Source organism: Lipotes vexillifer, unplaced genomic scaffold, assembly GCF_000442215.2.
Source record: "Lipotes vexillifer unplaced genomic scaffold, Lipotes_vexillifer_v1.1 scaffold141, whole genome shotgun sequence".
NCBI classification, from domain to species: Eukaryota; Metazoa; Chordata; class Mammalia; order Artiodactyla; family Lipotidae; genus Lipotes; species Lipotes vexillifer.
In genome coordinates, this window is record NW_006792108.1 from 366560 (window position 1) to 386641 (window position 20082).

Here is a 20082-nt window from a genome sequence, read left to right on the forward strand (position 1 = left end):
ATAGAGAACAACTTGGCATGGCAATGAATGTTTTCATAATGCCAGTAGCAACATTTTCTAACTGCTTACAGAAATGCAGCATTAAATTAAAAAAGGAAAGTGAATTTTTATTTCTATTTACAGATAGTTCAAATCTTTAATAGAAATTAAATTATATGAATATAATTTAATTAACTGAGAAAATAGGACACAAACTAGTGCTGCCTTAGCCCAGTGGCCTTCCAAATATTTTTGCTTGTGTATTCTCTAAATAATTTTGTAAGACGTTGTACTTCTTTTTGTGTTTTAAGTTGATGGCATCTGAATTTTTTTGTGAAGTGTTTAGATAATTACAAAGTATCTGATTTCTAGATTGTGGTGTATTATGATTATGTTTTACTTTTATCAAAACCTTTGGAGTTTTTGCTTATTAATTGAAATAAATAAGCTTGTTCCTATACAGCCCTGTGACGACTACCTTGTTTTTTAATTGTAATTCTGTGACAGATAAGGCATGGGGTTTTGCTGTTAAGAAATAAAGCACAACCCTCTTCAGAATTTCTTACCAAACTTCTTTTTGCTTTACTCTTAAGAGACTTTCAGGATTAATGTATTCTCAAATTGCATTTTCCCTTTTGGCATGCCTGCCAAAGATTTTTATACCCAGGGAAATACCCTATAACAAGACTGGGATGGCTGAGAAAAATATTTTACTTTGTTCAAGTGGGAGAAAACTGTGAAAAAAGAGTTGGTTAAGGAAAATTTGCAGGACACAGACTTGTTCTTAGGTAAATCAGTTTTTGGAAAGAATACACATGGCAGGTGAAGGTTTGAAGAGTGATAGGACTTTAAACCTCTTTCTGTGCCATAGACCCTTAAACAATCTAGTGGACCTGTTCTCAGAGTAACATTTTAACAGCTTGTCACTTTCTTTCTACAGAAGCCTCTGGGATTCTGATTGGACTGCATTGAGTCCATAGATTGATGCGGAAAATTGACACCTTAACAATATTGAGTCTTCCATCTCCTGTACAAGTTTTTAAGTCATCTTCAATTTTTCGCAGAAATTTTTGTTATTTTCATTGTACAAGTCTTTGTGTCATGTCAAATTTATCCATAGGTCCTTGAAATGGTATTTTTTTAAATTTGCTGTGTTTATTGTGTTTGTTTGCATCGATATTTGTCCTTTACATTTTTTACTTTCTTTGCAAGTCAAATTTTTTCTAGTTCCTTAACTTTTTTTTTTTTTTAGCGGCATTTTTTTTTTTCTTCTCTAGTTGCAGTGAGTGGGGGCTACTCTTTATTGCAGTGCACGGGCTTCTCACTGTGGTGGCTTCTCTTGTTGCGGAGCACAGGCTCTAGGCATGTGGGCTTCAGTAGTAGCAGCACGCAGGCTCAGTAGTTACGGCACGTGGACCCCAGAGCATGTGGGCTTCAGTAGTTGCAGTGCATGGGCTCAGTAGTTGCGGTGCACGGGCTCTAGAGCACAGGCTCAGTAGTTGTGGTGTTCAGGCTTAGTTGCTCTGTGGCATGTGGGATCTTCCTGGACCAGGGATTGAACCCCTGTCCCCTGCATTGGTAGGCGGATTCTTAATCACTGCGCCACCAGGGAAGTCCCTGTGTGCATCCTTTAAGAGTGAAGTCTCTGTTTCCTTCAGTCCTGTGGAGCTCCTGCAGTTGAGCCCTGCTCGCCTTCAAAGCCAGATGCTCTGGGGGCTTCTCTTCCCAGTGCCCTGGGCTGGGGAGCAGATGTGGGGCTCAGAACTCTCCTGTGGGAGAACCTTGGTAATATAATTTTTCTCCAGTTTGTGGGTCGCTCCCCCAGGGTGGTATGAGATTTGATTATGTCGTGAGTCTGCCCCTCTTACCAGTCTCATGGTTCTGTCTTTATGTCTTTAGTTGTAGAGGATCTTTTTGGGTAGGTTTCAGTCTTTTTCAACAATGGTTGTGCAGATTGTTGTGATTTTGGTGTGCTCAAGAGAGGAGGTAAGCTTAGGATCCTTCTACTCCACCATCTTGGCCACTCCTCCCTTCAAAATGGTATTTTTGAAATTTCAGTGTTCAGTTGTCTGTTTCTAGAATATAAGAATAGTCTTTTTTTTAAAAAGTATTGTTTTTGTATTCTGCCATCATGCTAAACTCAACATATTAATTCCAGTAGCTTTCTTTTGGATTACTTCTGACTTTCTCTGTACATGATCATGTTGAGAATAAAGAATTTTACTTCTTCCTCCCAGTATGAATGTCTTTTATTTTGTTTTCTTTTTTGCTTTGGCTAGGACCTCCATTAGAATACTGAATAGAAGTGGTAAAAGTAGATATCCTTACTTCATTCCCTAATTTAGGGAGAAAGTGATTAATCTCTTATCTTTAAATGTGATATTAGCTCTAGGTATTCAAAGGTGCCATTTATCAGGTTGAGGAAGTTCCTTTCTGTTCTTAGTTTGCTGAGAGTTTTTATTGTGAATGAGTATTGAATTTTGTCAAAAAATTTTTTCTGCCTTTACTGAGATGATCATATATTTTCTATTACCCATTATTCAGTTAATATGGTGAATGACGTGGATTTGTTTTTGAGTGTTAAATCAATGCATTCCTGAGATAAATTCCACTTGGTTGTGGGGTTGGATTTGTTGGATGTGCTAATGTTTTGTGAAGGATTTTTACCTGTTGATGATGTATATTGATATGAAGTTTCCTTGTGTCATTATTTGGTGTTGCTATCAGGGTGATACTGACTATAGAACATGAAAGTGTTCTATTGTCTTCTATCTTCTGGAAGATCTTATATGGATCTGGAATTATTTCTTCCTTAAATGTTTGATAATATTCAGCAGTGAACCCCTCTGAGCCTGGAGTTTTCTTTGTGGTGAGATTTGCAGTTATAAACTGCATTTCTTTTTTCTTTTTTTTTTTTTTTTGCGGTACACAAGTCTCTCACTGCCACGGCCTCTCTCACCGCAGAGCACAGGCTCCGGACGCACAGGCTCAGCGGCCACGGCTCACGGGCCCAGCCGCTCCGCGGCACGCGGGATCCTCCGGGACCGGGGCATGAACCCGTGTCCCCTGCATCGGCAGGCAGACTCTCAAGCACTGTGCCACCAGGGGAAGCCCTGCATTTCTTTAAAATAGGATTATTCTGACTTTCTCTTCAGTTATGGTAGTTGTACCTTCCAAGGAATTTTTTCACTTTATCCAAGTTGTTGAATTAATTGGCTGGCATAAGATCATCCACAATATGATATCTGATTTATTTAGAATCTATAGGCTCTATATAGGATTAGCATCCGTAGGATTTCTTCTGTTTCTGATATTGGTCATTTGTGTTTTTAAAAGTTTTCTTAATGTAGCTAGAGGTTTATCTTTAAAAAAAAAAGTGCATGGCTTCATTGATTTTTCTTTTTCATTTTTCTATTTAATAGAGTATTAAATTACATTAAATTCAGTCGTTCCATTGATTTCTACTCTTTTTTTAAAAAAAAATAGATTTATTTATTTTTGGCTGCGTTTGGTCTTCATTGCTGCACGCGGGCTTTCTCTAGTTGTGGCAGCCGGGGCTACTCTTCATTGCAGTGTGCAGGCCTCTCATTGCAGTGGCTTCTCTTTGTTGCAGAGCACAGGCTCTAGGCGAGTGGGCTTCAGTAGTTGTGGCACACGGGCTTCAGTAGTTGTGGCTCGCAGGCTGTAGAGCGCAGGCTCAGTAGTTGTGGTGCACAGGCTCAGTTGCTCCATGGCATGTGGGATCCTCCCGGACCACGGCTCAAACCTGTGTCCCCCGCATTGGCAGGTGGATTCTTAACCACTGCACCACCAGGGAAACCTGATTTCTACTCTTTATTTCCTTCTTTCTACTTATTTTGAGTATAATTTTCTCTTTTTTTCCTAGCTTCCTAAGATAGAAGCTTATACCATTGATTTTGGTTTTTTTTTTTTTTTTAATAAACATTTAAAGCTATAAATTTCCTATGGGGCACTGCTTTGCCTACATACAACAGATTTTTCGCTTTCATTCACTTCAAAATGTTTAAAACTTTTCTCTGTGATTTCTTTTTAAGGCTTTGTGTATTTAGAAGTATTGTTTAATTTCCAGATATTTGAATTTTTCTAGATATTTATCTATCACTGACTTCTAGCTTAATTTCATTGTGGTCAATGAACGTATTTTGTATTATTTCAGTAGGTTTAAGTATTTTGAGACTTGTTTTATGGCCCAGCATATAGTCTATCTTAGTGAATATTCCATGTACATATGAAAACAAAACGCATTCTGCTTTTGTAGAGTGCAGTGTTTTAGGTCAGGTTATTTGTTAGTGTTGTTCAAGTCTTCTACGTCCTTATTGATTTTCTGTCTACTTGGTCTATCTGTCCATTTGCTACTGAGAAAGGACCCATGAAGTCTCCAACTACACTTGTGGATTTGTCTATTTCTTCTTTCAGTTCTGTCAGTTTTTGCTGCACTTATTTTGAAACTCTCTTATTTAGTGTGTACACTAAATAGGATTGTTATGTCTTCTTGAGAGTTTAGGATTGTTATGTCTTCTTGAGAGTTGACAACTCTATCATTATGAAGTGTCCCTCTTTGTCTTGAAGCCTGTTCTGCCTGTTATTAATATAGCCACTCTAGCTTGTATATTTTCACATTTTTTTAGTTTTAAATCATCTTGTAAAGTGTGTTTAAAGTGGGTTTCTTATAAACAGCATACGGTTGGGTCTTGCTTTTCTAATCTAGTTTGATAGTCTCAGCCATTTAACTGGAATTTTAAATCATTTACATTTAATGTAATTATTTATATGGTTGGATTCAAACTTATTATCTTGCTATTTATTTTCTGTTTTTCACATTTGTTCTTTGTTCCTTTCTTTTCCTACTTTTTTTTATTAATTCAGTTTACTTTAGGATTCCATTTTATTTCCATTGTTAGCTTTTTAGCTTTGTCTCTTTATTATTTTAGTTATTGCTCTAGAGTTTATAATACATCTTTAATATGCCACAGTCTACCTTCAAATGATGTTATACTACCTCACATATAAGAATATTTCAAAAATATACTTTCATTTTCCCCTCTCTTTTTTTTATAAATTTATTTATTTGTTTTTGGCTGCATTGGGTCTTCGTTGCTGTGCATGGGCTTTCTCTAGTTGTGGTGAGCAGGGGCTACTCTTCGTTGTGGTGTGCGGGCATCTCATTGCATTGGCTTCTTTTGTTGCGGAGCACAGTAGTTGTGGCACATGGGCTCAGTAGTTGTGGCTTGCAGGCTCCAGAGCGCAGGCTCAGTAGTTGTGGCATATGGGCCCAGTTGCTCTGTGGCATGTGGTATCTTCCCAGACCAGGGCTCGAACCCATGTCCCCTGCATTGGCAGGTGGATTCTTAACCACTGCACCACCAGGGAAGCCCCCTCCATTTCCCCTCTCTTATCCTTGGTTTGTTTTATCATATTTTTACTTCTACATATATTATAAGCACAGTACATTTTTGTTATTTTTGCTTTAAATAATCAGCTGTCTTTCAAAGATAACATGAGAACCTTTTTATATACCTGCATAATTTTTATTTTCAGAGTCCTCTATTCTTTTTGTAGATTCAGATTTCCATCTGGTATCATTTGCCTTCTGTTTGAAGGGCTTCCTTTAATATTTCTTATAGTAAATATATGGTGGCAACAAATTCTCTCAGGTTTTCATGAAAAAGTCTTTATTTCACATTTATTTTTGAAAGTTTTTTTTTTTTCTTTCCCTCATGGCTTATAGAATTCTACGTCAGCAGTTTCTTTTAGCTCTTTTGAGACCTTATTCATTTGTTCTCTGGCCTTTCCCTATTCAGCCTGTTCCCTAGTATAGTTTCTGATGAGAAGTTTGGGGGAAATTCTTATCTGTTTTCCTCTGTATATAATTTTTTTTTTTTTTTTTTTTTTTTTTGCGGTACGCGGGCCTCTCACTGTTGTGGCCTCTCCCGTTGCGGAGCACAGGCTCCGGACGCGCAGGCTAAGCGGCCACGGCTCACGGGCCCAGCCGCTCCGCGGCATGTGGGATCTTCCCGGACCGGGGCACGAACCCGCATCCCCCCTGCATCGGCAGGCGGACTCTCAACCACTGCGCCACCAGGGAAGCCCCTCTGTATATAATTTGCCTATTTTCTCTGGCTGCTTTTAAGAGTTTTCTCTTAATCACTGATTTTCACCTATTTGATATGACATATTTAGACATGGTTTTCTTTGTGTTCATCCTGCTTTGTGTTTATTGAATTTCTTGGTGCTATATAGTTTTCATCAAATTTGGAAAATTTTTGGCTATTTTTCAAATATTATTTTTCCCCTTTCCCCCTCATTTTTGAGATTCAGTTATATATGTTAGACTGTGATATTGTCCCACAGGTCATTGAGACTTTGTTCATTTATTTTTTCCCAGCCTTTTACTCTGTCTTCAGGTTTCACTGATCTTTTTTTCCTACATTGTCTAATCTGGTAATTATATCCTCTGAGTTTTTTATTTGAGATATTTTTGTCTCTAGAGTGTTCATTTGATTTTTTTTAATATTCCATTTTCTTTTATTATGTTTGTGCTTTCCTCTAAATACTTGTTTTGCGGGAGAAGAGAGAAGCTAGAGAATAGTCATGTCTCAGGTCTCTGGCGAGTCCCAGGACAGGCTGCCAAGTGAGGGTCCTTGGCTTCCTGTATGGAAAGAATTCAAGAGCCAGCCAAAGTAAAGTGAAAGCAGGTTTATTTAGAGAGATAAACATTAAAATTGGCAGAATGCAGACTGTCTCAGAAAGTGAGAGCAGCCCTGGGATGTGAAGTTGTTAATTTTTATGGGCTGGGTAATTTCTTATGCTAATGAGTGGGAGAGTTATTTCAACTATTTGGGGAAAGGGGCAGGGATTTCCAGGAACTAGGCCACCACTCACTTTTTGGCCTTTTATGGTCAGCCTCAGAACTGTCATGGCACCTGTGGGTGTGTCATTTAGCATTCTAATGTATTACAATGAGCATATAATGAGGCTCAAGGTCTATGGGAAGTCAGATCTTCTGCCATCTTGGGCCTAACCAGTTTTTGTCATATCTTCAATGGCTGTGTCATTCTTTTTCTTTTTTTTTTTTTTGCGGTTAACGTGGGCCTCTCTCTGTTGTGGCCTCTCCCCTTGCGGAGCACGGGCTCTGGACACGCAGGCTCAGCGGCCATGGCTCACGGGCCTAGCCGCTCCGCGGCATGTGGGACCTTCCCGGACCGGGGCACGAACCCGTGTCCCCTGCATCAGCAGGCGGACTCTCAACCACTGCGCCACCAGGGAAGCCCTGGCTGTGTCATTCTTTTAACTGTTGTCCCCTGACCTCTTCCTTCCTGTCTCACTTGGACATATGATAGTTTTTATATCTTTGCTGCTAATTCTATAAGCTCATTTTGGAGTCTGTTTCTATTGACTGATTTTGGTCTTGGTTATGATCACATTTTCTTGCTTCTTGGCATGTCTGATAATTATTGATTGCATACTGAACATTGTGAATGTTATATTGCTTAGTATCTGAAATTATTTTTGTCTCCATTTCATGAGTATTGGGTTTCATTCTGGTAAGCAGTTAAGTAATCTATGATTAGTTTGATCATTTGAGGCTAGCTTTTCAGTTTGTTAGGGCAGGTTTAGGATACTTTAAGAATGGTTTATTCTGTACCAAGGCATAGTCCTTCTGGGTTTTCTACTGAATGCCTTTAGTGATCAATGAGGTCTCTCCACTCTAGCTTGAAAAATTAAAAGATTTGCAGCCCTGTATGAACTCTGTAACTATTCAGCTCACAGCTCGCTAGTTGTTCCTTGCCTGACCTTCTTACTGAACTCAGGTTCGGCTGCTTGCTGCTTGAAAGCCAATACTTGAGAGGCAAGTGCTGGTAAGAATGGAAAGGTGCTTTATTCAGGAGGCCAGCAACTTGAGGAGATGGCAGACTGGTGTCCAAAAACCCAACTCCAAAGATTCTGCTTGATCATGAAAGTTTTTAAAGGGAGAATCATTTGGGGAGGGGATCAGTCCAGTTTATCTGCCACTGTGTGCAGATTTTCTTCTGCTTGGTTGGTGGTGAGGTAACAGGGTGGTGTTCCAGGAATCTCATGTTCAACCTGAAGTTATAATCCTCTATCTGGGGTGGGGGGGGTGCCTTATTTCCTGTAGAAGAACTCAAAGGTATTGTTATGTATATTCTTTGAGGACCAGGACCCTGCCCTGAGGCTGCATTATTGTTTCTTTACTCCTCCTCTTTTGTTTCTGCATTCCCTCCATTCCCTGATAAGCAGTTGTTTGATTTTGCCCTTTGGAACTCAGGGAAGGTCAAGGTGGCTGAATGAAGCCTATTTCCTACAAACAAGAAATGGGGGGGACACAGAAAGTATTTGTACCTGAGAGGGCCCCATAGGGTACTGCTCCGTTTCAACCTGGTGAAGTTGCACACTATGTATGTGCATCTTAGTATTCAACAAAGCATCAGGGGGACCCCTGCAAATTTCTGGAGCTCTTTTTCAGCACTGTTCCCTTTTCTTTTTTTGCCTTAAAAATTTTTTTTTCTCTTCTTCCCCCTTCTCTTTGAAATTCTATCTCAGAAGTCCCAGTCTTCTCAGCATCATTGAATTCCAATTTCTTTCCTCAACTCCTTAATTCAGTTAGACTATGCTTGGGATTCTTTGTCTGCTCCATGGTTTGCAGTGTGCCTCTAGGCAGAAAGCTGGGGCAACTCTAGAATTCACCTTGTTTGCTTTCTCACTGGGATCACATGGCCTGTGCTGCCTGTTCAATATCTGAAAACATTTGTTTCATATATTTTGTCCAGTTTCCAGTTGTTGAGGAGGGAGGGTAAATATAGTGTTTGTTCCTCCATCATCACCATAAATGTGTAAAATCTGAAAAACATTTTATTAACTATTGCTTGTTCATGTGTTATTGTCCTTTAGCTTTTTGTTTAGAAAATATTCTTAAGTGACTTCATAGTTCAACAGTGATTATTTTAATAGTGGACAAAACTTCTTTGAAATACAAATTTATTGCTTAGTATAACATTAGAGCCTTTCAGGTTTTTTATAGTTTTTTTTTTTTACTGTGAAGATTCAGACCCTCTATACCACTTTAAGTCTTAAAGGGTCTTATAATATGGACCATGTTATATAGTTGAGCAACATTCATGTTAGTGTCATTGTGAATATGTCTTTTCTCTTATTGGTCTGTGACAATTGAGTTTGAAGCACAGTTGAGTTCCTAGACTTAAATTTGCATTCAGGTATATTGGGTTCTCTGAAGGCAAAACTAACATATAGCTTTTGTTTCTATAGGATTGTTTTGCTCATTGTTTGGGGTATATTAAGCTTTCAGACTAAATAATGAATAAATACTTAAAGAAGTAAAAACAAATGATCTGTGCTCTCCTATCCCCCTATGTTTCTAGGTAACTATAACTACCCAGAGTTGCAGCCATGGAGTCCATGCTTAATAAGTTGAAGAGTACTGTTACAAAAGTAACAGCTGATGTCACTAGTGCTGTGATGGGAAATCCTGTCACTAGAGAATTCGATGTTGGTCGACACATTGCCAGTGGTGGCAGTGGGCTAGCTTGGAAGATTTTTAATGGCACTAAAAAGTCAACAAAGCAGGTAAGTTTTAGTTTAGAGTCCAGTTGGAAGGAACACACATGCTAATAAGTACCATAATGTGCATGTATGCATTTTTATGTTACGAAATGCTAAAAGTAATGGGTTCTTTAGTTGTCATTTCATCTAATGAAGTCATAGAAAAACAAATGCTTTTAAACATGCCCTTGAATCTCCTGGTTACAAATACATTGTTTGATATATCATCTCATCTTGTATTTTAATTTTGTTTACTTAATAACAAACATATCAGTTGCACAAATGGGTGTATTAGATTTTAATATTTAGCAAAGTGGTTTTTATTATTTTTTTTAACATCTTTATTGGAGTATAATTGCTTTACAACTGTGTGTTAATTTCTGCTTTATAACCAAGTGAATCAGCTATACATATACATATATCCCCATATCTCCTCCCTCTTTTAGCAAAGTGGTTTAGAATAAAAATTGCCATGTTCCTTTTTATCTTTATCAATGCATTACAACAAAATACTCAGTTAAATTTTTCTAACATTCTTTTTTTAAGCATCCTTATTCCCTCTTTTATTCTATAGCCTTATAGAAAATAGGCTTCTATAATATTTTTTCATATTTATTAACACTATAGTTTTTACCATCAGGGGATACATTTGTGACATATAATCAGTAGTATGTTTGGGGGTATATTGATTTAAAAATTATTTTAAAACTGTTCTTTTAGTGAAGAGTAGTTTGAATGAGTTGTATTGTTATTTTTATTTGACTTAAGAGACCAACAGACTGTTCTTAGAAATGTGGAGGATTGTTAGTGTTAAATTTTACTAAAAACTTTCTGTCGGAATTGTTAAAGAATTGAAAAATCACCAGGTTTAAAATGTTTGTAGAATATGTTCTTTAAAAAGAAGAATCAAAAAAGGAAAAACAGGGCTTCCCTGGTGGCGCAGTGGTTGAGAGTCCGCCTGCCGACGTAGGGGACATGGGTTTGTGCTCCGGTCCGGGAAGATCCCACATGCTGTGGGGCGGCTGGGCCCGTGAGCCATGGCCGCTGGGCCTGTGCGTCTGGAGCCTGTGCTCTGCAACAGGAGAGGCCACAACAGTGAGGCCCGTGTACCGCTAAAAAAAAAAAAGAAAGAAAGAAAAATCACTTTCCAAAAGTACTTTTACTTCCCTATATTTGAAACATATCAAATTTAAGACATGGGATTTAATACACATATTTTCCAATGACTATCAAAATTGTACAATTGTGGGTATGCATTGTGACTTTTCCAAAACCAGCTTATTTCCCAAACAAGTATGTTAAAGACGGAATTGGCTTTGGTTATCCTTTTATGAAGGAAGAATCTTGGTTCTGTGATAGATTGCTGGTATGTGGTTTGTACCCGACCTGTAAATCTTGTTTTTATTGCCATTTGGTTAGAAGTCTTTAAGTCCAAAGTTGATCTTTATCTTAAATATTGATTGGTCATTTTTTTTGGTTTCTTGAGTATTGACTACTTAATAAGTTATGAATGAGGTCATGAAGTTATATAAATGACCAACCTCCAACACTAGCACAGATTGCTTTTATAATCAATTATAGAAAGGGAAAATGAAATAACACCAAATTTACTAAATTTTGCATTGTTTATTAAGGACATGATAACATAATAGTGTCTTTGTCCTTAACCAAAAGAGTTCTGGGTGTTTGTGTTTATATCATTAGTTCATACGCTGAAATCCTCTAATGTTGGAGCTTCTGTTGTTGCTAATAGAACATGAGAACCAGGCACAAATAATAGATAGTTGATTAGATATTACACATTAATACAACATTTCTCAACTGCTGACTTCCGGAACTGAGATCTCTTATGAAACTTTAACTGTATTCCTTTTTTTCCCCAAATTTATTGCTTTGAGGAAAAAGGTAGTTTTAGAATATATCATTGCTCTCTGTGGATTTTGAATTTTCTTTTGCCTCCTTCAAACCTCAGAGGGTCAGAACTCGGAGTATCCTGTCTGGACTGCTGGCTAATTCCTTAAGGAATAGCTAAGTCTCTTGGCACTGAAGCCTCATTTGAATTTCTCCCTTAATTGAAAAGTTTTAGTTCTTTTTTCAATGGCCTCATTTTTATTAAAAGGGAATCAGAGAAAATAGATAATCTGGAGCTGTACTTAATACAATATGGTAGCCATAAGCTATATATGGCTTTTTCAATTAATTAAAATTTAATAAGATTAAATTCAGTTTCTTTATTGGACTAGTCACATTTCAAATGCTCCATAGCCACATGTGGCTCATATTACCGTATTGGACAGTGCAGGTAAAGAACTTTCTATCATCACTGAAAGTTCTGTTGGGCAGTGCTGATTTTAGGGAAACTGGGAGAAAAATAATGGAAAGGGATACTCTGCTAGTCCCTTTCTTCCCCCTTAAAGGGACATTGAGACTGAAGGCATCTTTCTTACCCTCTCAGCTTTATTTGATTTAGCATACAGTGTACTTGATTGTAGTTGTGTTTTATAGTAGAATATATGATCTTAAATTTGACTTTGAGGTAAACATTGGGTAAGAGGCTTTGGGCTAGGAGATTTTCATACCTGTTTTTTTTTAATAAATTTATTTATTTATTTGTTTTTGTCTGTGTTGGGTGTTCGTTGCTGTGCGCCGGCTTTCTCTAGTTGCCGCGACTGGGGCTACTCTTCATTGCGGTGTGTGGGCTTCTCATTGTGGTGGCTTCTCTTGTTGCAGAGCACGGGCTCTAGGCGCATGGGTTTCAGTAGTTGGGGAGCGCGGGCTTAGTTGCGGCATGTGGGATCTTCCTCGACCAGAGCTCGAACCCGTGTCCCCTGCATTGGCAGGCGGATTCTTAACCACTGTGCCACCAGGGAAGCTCTCATACCTGGTTTTAATAGTTAAAAATATGAAGGTGTTTTCTGTTGTTACATGGCAGTGAAATAAATACCATGATATTTAAACCATTGCATTTAAAGTTTAAATCTTGTTCTTTTCCCCCATTTCACTTTTTTACATGATCTTCAAAAAAAGTATCGTAATTTCACATTGTCCAGAAAAAACCCAACAACAACAACAACAAACAACAGTATTTCCAAGTTAAAAGACTCCTTATATTAGTATTTTTAGGGTTTGCATACCCCTTTAAAGATTATCTGTGTATTTTTTCCTAGGGTTATTTCAAGTTCACATTAGTACATGATTAATTATAATTTTCAGATCATGTAGAACTTTTAACTTTTTAAAATTTATTTTTATTTAGTTTTGGCTGTATTGGGTCTTGGTTGCTGCACACGGACTTTCTCTAGTTGCGGTGAGCTGGGGCTACTCTTCTTTGTGGTGTGCAGACTTCTCATTGTGGTGGCTTCTCTTGTTGCGGAGCACAGGCTCTAGGTGCATGGGCTTTGGTAGTGTGGCGCGTGGGCTCAGTAGTTGTGGCTCCCGAGCTCTAGAGCGCAGGCTCAGTAGTTGTGGCACATGGGCTTAGTTGCTCCGCGTCATGTGGGATCTTCCCGGACCAGGGCTCAAACCTGTGTCCCCTGCATTGGCAGGCAGATTCTTAACTACTACGCCACCAGGGAAGTCCCAACTTTTAACTTTTTAACCTAAATGTTTGAACCCCTCTTAGAAGAGTAGTAATAATAGCACCTATGAAACTGATGAGAAAAAGTACATATTTATGAAACCTGGAATGCAGCACGATAAAGAATTGGTAAATGAAAAGTTACTTGTGCCTGGTTACTTGTGCCTTCATTGTACCTGATTGGACATCTGTATTATTATTCTGTCTTTATGCTTCCAAAAATAAATTTCTGTTGCTTTTTATTATTTTTGAAAGACATTCATTGAAGAAACACCTCATAGTGAATAATTTATGAAAGTGAAATTAAGAATTCTAAGAATCTTCAAGACAAGTGTATAGTTGATTTTTTGCAGTAAAATAAATTTCTTAGGCCAGTTTTGTATATAAAATGAGCCATTAAGATTTTTAAAAGTTATTATTTAGATAAACTTAACCAAATACAACATGTAAACCTGTTGAAATGGATAGATCTCTAAATACAGCTTATTAGCACTGGAAGCTACTATTTAGGCTCAAGTGCTATTTAGTTTCCTTTTTGAGTGTTTATTTAGAAGCAGCTCTTAGTTCTTAACCATTACTCTTTCTAGAATATCTTTCTAGAGATGCTATAAAACATTTCAAGGTGACATTTAGGGAATTTAAGTTGTCTAACTTTTAAAATATAAATTTATTTTTAAGAGCTCACATACGGAATAGTGCACAAATCATGAGTGAGCAGCTTTTTGAATGTTCACAGTGAACACACCTGTGTAACCAGCATCCATATCAAGAAAACGTTGCTAATACTCATATCTCTTCACATTTATTACCTCCCCCCACCCCAACCCCGCCCCTTCTCTCCAGGGGTAACTGCTCTCCTGTCCTTTGACACTTAGGAATAATCTTGCCAGTTTTTGAATTTTGTTTAGGTGGAACCATGGCATGTACTTTTGTGTTTGGCTCCCTTTTCTTAAATTTATTTTCATGAAATACATCTATGTAGTTGAACATAGCAATTTTTCTTTTCATTGATATATAGAGTACTGCTGTGAACATTGTTGTGTGCTGTTGGCATATATGACATGTTACCTAGATATGGAATTGCTAGGTAATAGTGTATGTATCTGTTCAGTGCCAAAAAGCTTTCCAGAGTGTTTGTGCCAATGTACACATCCACCAGCAGTTATAGATCTCCACATCTCTGCCCAAATCTTTCCATAGTTAGTCTTTTGAACTAAAAAGGGCTATTTAATTTTTGAAAATTCAGTGAAATATTTCCTGCTCCCCTACCTCTTGAACTTTTGTAATGTCTAGTAGATAGTTGCTGGGCTTAGAGTTTATGCTGTTGTATTTCTCTTATAGCTTTGAAACTGACTTAGTCTTTCTACAGAGTAGCATATTTAGGACTAAAATGGTTTTATAAACATAGACACTCTTTTCAAACATATCCTTATTTCCTTTTTAAAGAATATTTAAGAGAGATTTCTGAGACAGATGCCCTGCACTGGATTTCATTAGCTTTCCTAATTTTTAATTAGACTTTATTTAAACAAGTCATTAAAGGGAAATCTTTTTGGTCAAACTGTATATATAAGTGAGAAATGTTTGCTTCATATATATGTCCTTTAAAATTGAAATACCATCACCTTATCTGTTAGATAGGAATACTATAACTATAAAGGCTGCTAATATATTTAAATAATTTGTAATAAAAGCAGTATATAAATAGTTTCTGTCCCACCTGTATATATAACTTCTACTTCTTTTCAAGTAGAAGAATAGCTCAACATTTTGAAATCTCTTTCAACTCTCTTATGTCAAGCCAAGGGATTTATTTGGGGGGGGGAATGTTTTAAAAAATACGTGTGCGTGTGTGTATGTTTATATATAAAATTTTGCCTGGTTCTCAGGCTATTCATGCATTTATTTATTAAGCATTTCTGTTTATCTTGACACACAAGATTCTGTGTTGCCAGGTGACTACTCTTCAAATGGATTTAACATTTATTAGGAGTCTTCTAGTGTCCCACATTTATTACGATCTTTTTTGTCCAGCTTTGGAGTAGTTCTTTTTTAAAAAAATAAGGCAACTTCAGTCTTATTTTGCCTTAAAAGTCATACTTGTTGGCCTATTTCTTTTGCTCTGCTTCATAAGCTTTGTAACACCCCCAGTTAAATTGCTATTCATATGAGGATAATAAAGATTGATCGAGTTTTTAAAATTATGCAGTAAAAGTTTACCTATTCATATTTATCCACTCTGCTACATGTAGGCTTGGACACAGTCCCTTCCTTATTACAGAATTTACATTATGTTATTCTAGATGCCAGTGTCCATGGGGTAAAGCTTGCTAATATTGTGTAGACAGAGGCATAATTAAATTATTATAAATAAATTCTAAAATATTAACAGCTTTAATGTAAAGGAAACCATTGTGCAAAGGTGAATGTGCTAGTCAAGTTGCTTAGATCAAATATGATCATAGACTATCTCTAGTAATTTTAAGGAGTATATCTTGTTATCTCTCAGTCATCTCAACTTATTTTTAACTTAATATAAATAAAAACTTGTTTTATTGTTTTGAGAAAGGAACGTTGTCCCAAAATCACACACAAAAAAGAAGAACATGATGCTTGGAGTTACCACCAGCCAGTCCTGAAAGGCCCATAAAATAAAGGATTTCAGGGAATGTCTATGTTTCAAAAACCATCTCTGGTGGCTCTGAGGAATAGGTTAGTGGAGTTCATGATTGCTATTAGGGAATCCTAGACACATTGGTGTATACTAACTCAGATTTTATTATTTAAATTATCTTGTTTTCAGTGAGAGTTCAACTTTGTAGTTATAGTAAGCAAAGTAGCTTTTAAAAATTATAAATTAGGTCTATATCAAAAGACAGCCTCCATTATGACAAATATTAATTTTTAGAAAAGATAATTTATTTCATAGCCTTTTTTGTTTAAAGATAGGCTATTGAGAAAAAATACTTTTTATTTATGGGTAACTCTCTTTGCCAATGTTGTTGTTTTTTTTTTTTTTTTTTTTTTTTTTTGCGGTACACGGGCCTCTCACTGTTGTGGCCTCTCCCGTTGCGGAGCACAGGCTCCGGGCGCGCAGGCTCAGTGGCAGTGGTTCACAGGCCCAGCCGCTCCGCCGCATGTGGGACCTTTCCAGACCGGGGCACGAACCCATGTCCCCTGCATCGGCAGGCGGACTCTCAACCACTGCGCCACCAGGGAAGCCCTGCCAATGTATTTTAAAAAATATTAAGTGAATAAACAATAGAGTGCCAAATGTCGCTTACATTATTTTATATTTGGTATTATTTGTAATTTTGCAAAAAGAGCCTCACATAATTAGCGTTAACAGTTGTTGAATCTTAAGTGGAAGATATATTGGATGATTGCACTACCTCATTTTTTTTATGTATTTGAAAATTTTCATAATGAAAAGTTGAAAACGGTTTTAATTCAACATGATAATGAAATGCTTCAAGTAGTTGCTTATCTTTACTGACCATCAGTAGGCAATGAACATCTGAGTATCTTTTAGGTGAAGATCCTGTGGTGCGTACAGAGACACTTATGGCATGGTTTCTTTTTCAAGAAGCTTGTAATATACATATAGGTATAGACGGATAGGATTTTTATATGTGATATGTGTTAGCAGAGGGGGTAGTATAGTGAAGTAGTAGAGGAAAGACAAATTTAGAAATTAGATGATAGTCTATTCTGTTGAAAGGTTTTAAGTTGCAGGCTAAGAGTTTTCTTTTAAGGAGTCAGTATGAGGCCTAAAGGTTAGTTAATTAGTCATTACTTTGTTGACATTGGTTAATTTTAATTAACTGATCCGAACAAAGAAATTGTTTTTTTGCGTACGCGGGCCTCTCACTGCTGTGGTCTCTCCCGTTGCGGAGCACAGGCTCCGGACGCGCAGGCTCAGCGGCCATGGCTCACGGGCCCAGCCGCTCTGCAGCATGTGGGATCTTCCCGGACCGGGGCACGAACCCTCGTCCCCTGCATCGGCAGGCGGACTCTTAACCACTGCGCCACCAGGGAAGCCCCGAACAAAGAAAATATTTTTAAGATAGTTGATAACCTGTTCTGATCTATGTAGGAATCTTTCATTTTTGACCTAAAAAAATAAATGAATGTCAGAGAGAGTTGTGTTTTTCTTTTTCTTTATGAACTGTAGTGTTCTGCCTTTAGAGTGGTGAATCTGAAGGAGCTCAGAAGTTACTTCATGTAATCTTTTTTTAAAGACTTAAAACATCTTGAAAAAATAAACATTTAAATTAGATGCATTTATAAAATATGTTGGAACACTTACTAAAATAAAATTGTACACATGAATAATGAGATGGGAACTTGAACTTGTAGGTCATTTGTTTTTAGTTCAAATTAATATTACATAATGCTCTTAGCTCCTGTTTGTTCTGTGTCTCAAAATGATCAAAAGAGCTAATATTTTGTGTTTGTGTGTGTGTATGTGTATATGTATATGCCAGGTTAACTTGTGAAGGCAATATATATATGAGTGCTATTTAAAGCTCTCACTCAAATAGTTTTACTGAAGGCATATATCATGTTTTACTAGGGTCTTATTTATTGGCCCTGTTATTTCTGGGGAGACAGAATGGTGTATTGGCTAAGAAAGTGACCCCTAGAGCTGGACTGACTGGGTTTGAATCTTGATTCTTCATCTTACCAATTGTGAGATCTTAGATAATATGTTTATCTTTTCCACAGTGTCCTCATCTGTGAAGTGAGGATAATAACTTGTCTCATGGGTTGCTGTGGAGTGGAATAATTCCTAAAAAGTACACAGATGCTTGGGGAATAGGGTGTTCAATTTGAGTTACTAAAATAGTCCCTTTATGTTATAACTTTTCAGAGCCTCAATCCTCTAAAATCCTTAACTCATCTATATATGTATAAGGAAGCTCCAACTTAAAACAAGTTGTGTTTTGAGGAATGTACTGATTTGGATTTCTGCAGTGAATCTCCATTATGTAAATAGGTTGCCAGGCTAACTTGTGAAGGCAATAATCATAATGTAGCAAAAATAATTAGAAGAGAACAGCAATAAAATGGAAAGATACTGTCTTGGTATCAACTCAAAGATAGTTGAGTAGTAGTAGGTTTAATTAAAAGCATTTGAAAGAGACACAGAGCTCTGAAAGAGTCATTCAATATCTTCCATAGAATTTTGGAGGCCTAGCATTGATTCTTTGCTAATTTACTTCCAACTTTATCAGTTTTCTTTGCATTTATGATGGAGAGCTAGCCGCATCACTGATGTATTACACAGTTGTAATATATCATCTATCAATATGGCTATTTTTTGACTGATTTGTTAAGATTAGGTAACTGGATGGGAACTGTTTTCTTTGTGCAACTGAGAGAGAATGAAAGAGAGAAGGTGGTTAAGGAGATTGTGTGCTTTTAGTAGTATAAAATAAGCTGTGACTGATCTCAGAGAGATGATAGGGGAGCAGTTTCCCCGTGCTGGTAACCATTCCTAGTTACTGCCCTTAACAAGAGGAGAGAGAGAAAGAGTATGGGTTATTCATATGTAAAAGATGCTTACAAATTGAGTTTTTGTATAAATAAGCACTCCCTGACATATAAGACGTTTCTTTTAACAAGCATTTCAAGATTCTGTAGTATAATCCAGGTTTATCACTATGAAAAGCATTTTGAATATTTTAACATTTTAACTTTTATTTGAATTCCAGTAAAATAAGAGATTACTACATAGGAGACAACACATTACACACAGTTTGTGTGTATCTCTGATACCAGAGTTCAAAGATGGAGATTTTCCTATGTTCTCCTTAGATGAGGGTTCTTAGTCTTATAACTCTAAAAATATTTAAATTTAGTAGTTATGAAGAAACCAACTTTTTAATATCAGAAAAGTATTACAGTGGTGCTAAAATGCACCATTTTAAGTTATTTCTCTTTGTAGACTGTTGTGACACTCAAATAAAATTTTATTGCTTTTATATATTCTTGATTAATTAGTTACACATTTCTTTCATTAGGAAGTAGCTGTTTTTGTCTTTGATAAAAAGCTGATTGACAAATATCAAAAATTTGAAAAGGATCAAATCATCGATTCTCTAAAACGAGGAGTCCAACAGTTAACTCGACTACGACACCCTCGACTTCTTACTGTCCAGCATCCTTTAGAAGAATCCAGGTAAATTTTTATGAAAACTTACATAAGAGACTTCCTAAACAAATAGTTTTTTTAAAAAAACTTTATGTTTGAAATCTATCTATACAGTATGTCAGTGAAAAGTTCTTATCAACTGAGTGTTGAGTTCTTATGGATTAGTTACTTCTTTGAAATTTATTTGCATATTCTATGTATATGTCTCTTTTTGAAATATTAATAAAAGTTTTCTTCACATTTGCCATGAGTCTGTATTTGTTTACTCTATGTTCAAGACTACAGCAGTCCAAATGGAAGATGCAAGAGAAGTATAGAATACAGTCCCTGCCTGAAAGTAATTTTTCTTGTTAATTTGCTAGAATTCATTGCCCCCTTTTCATTGATTCAATATTCAGAGGCTATTTTTATGTGTATTCCAGGTAGTACTGTTCTCAACGTTTAACCTTTTACTATGTCCAGTATGTCAGTCTATAGTCCTCAGTTACTCTACTATCTCTTTTTCTCAAAGTGAGCTTGGGAACTGTTGCTGAGAATGACAAGAAAACAGAATTTATGTTGTGTAATCTTAACTGGATCCTCAAGCTTTGGTGCTTTTAATAACTCCTTTAGATACCCAGCTATATAAATCTTTTCCACATTACTCATAACCCCTAATTTATTCCTTCCTTCCTACTTAGCAGACTGTATTCCCCTCTCTTAAATCAGATCTTAACCAAATGGTTTGCCAATGCATTCTGTGGACCCTAGGATTTTAAGGATAGGGAAA

The 20082-nt window shown here is 36.8% G+C and overlaps 1 protein-coding gene across 1 annotated transcript in view; it reads left to right on the forward strand.

Annotated features, from left to right (window-relative positions):
* The window catches only part of SCYL2 (SCY1 like pseudokinase 2), a 59745-nt gene that overhangs the window by 7043 nt on the left and 32620 nt on the right, over positions 1-20082 (forward strand). The window contains exons 2-3 of the mRNA XM_007465326.1: positions 9399-9603; positions 19183-19340. Coding sequence (XP_007465388.1) covers positions 9427-9603; positions 19183-19340 — 335 coding nt within the window. The 5' untranslated portion in view covers positions 9399-9426. The remainder of the gene's footprint in view (positions 1-9398; positions 9604-19182; positions 19341-20082) is intronic.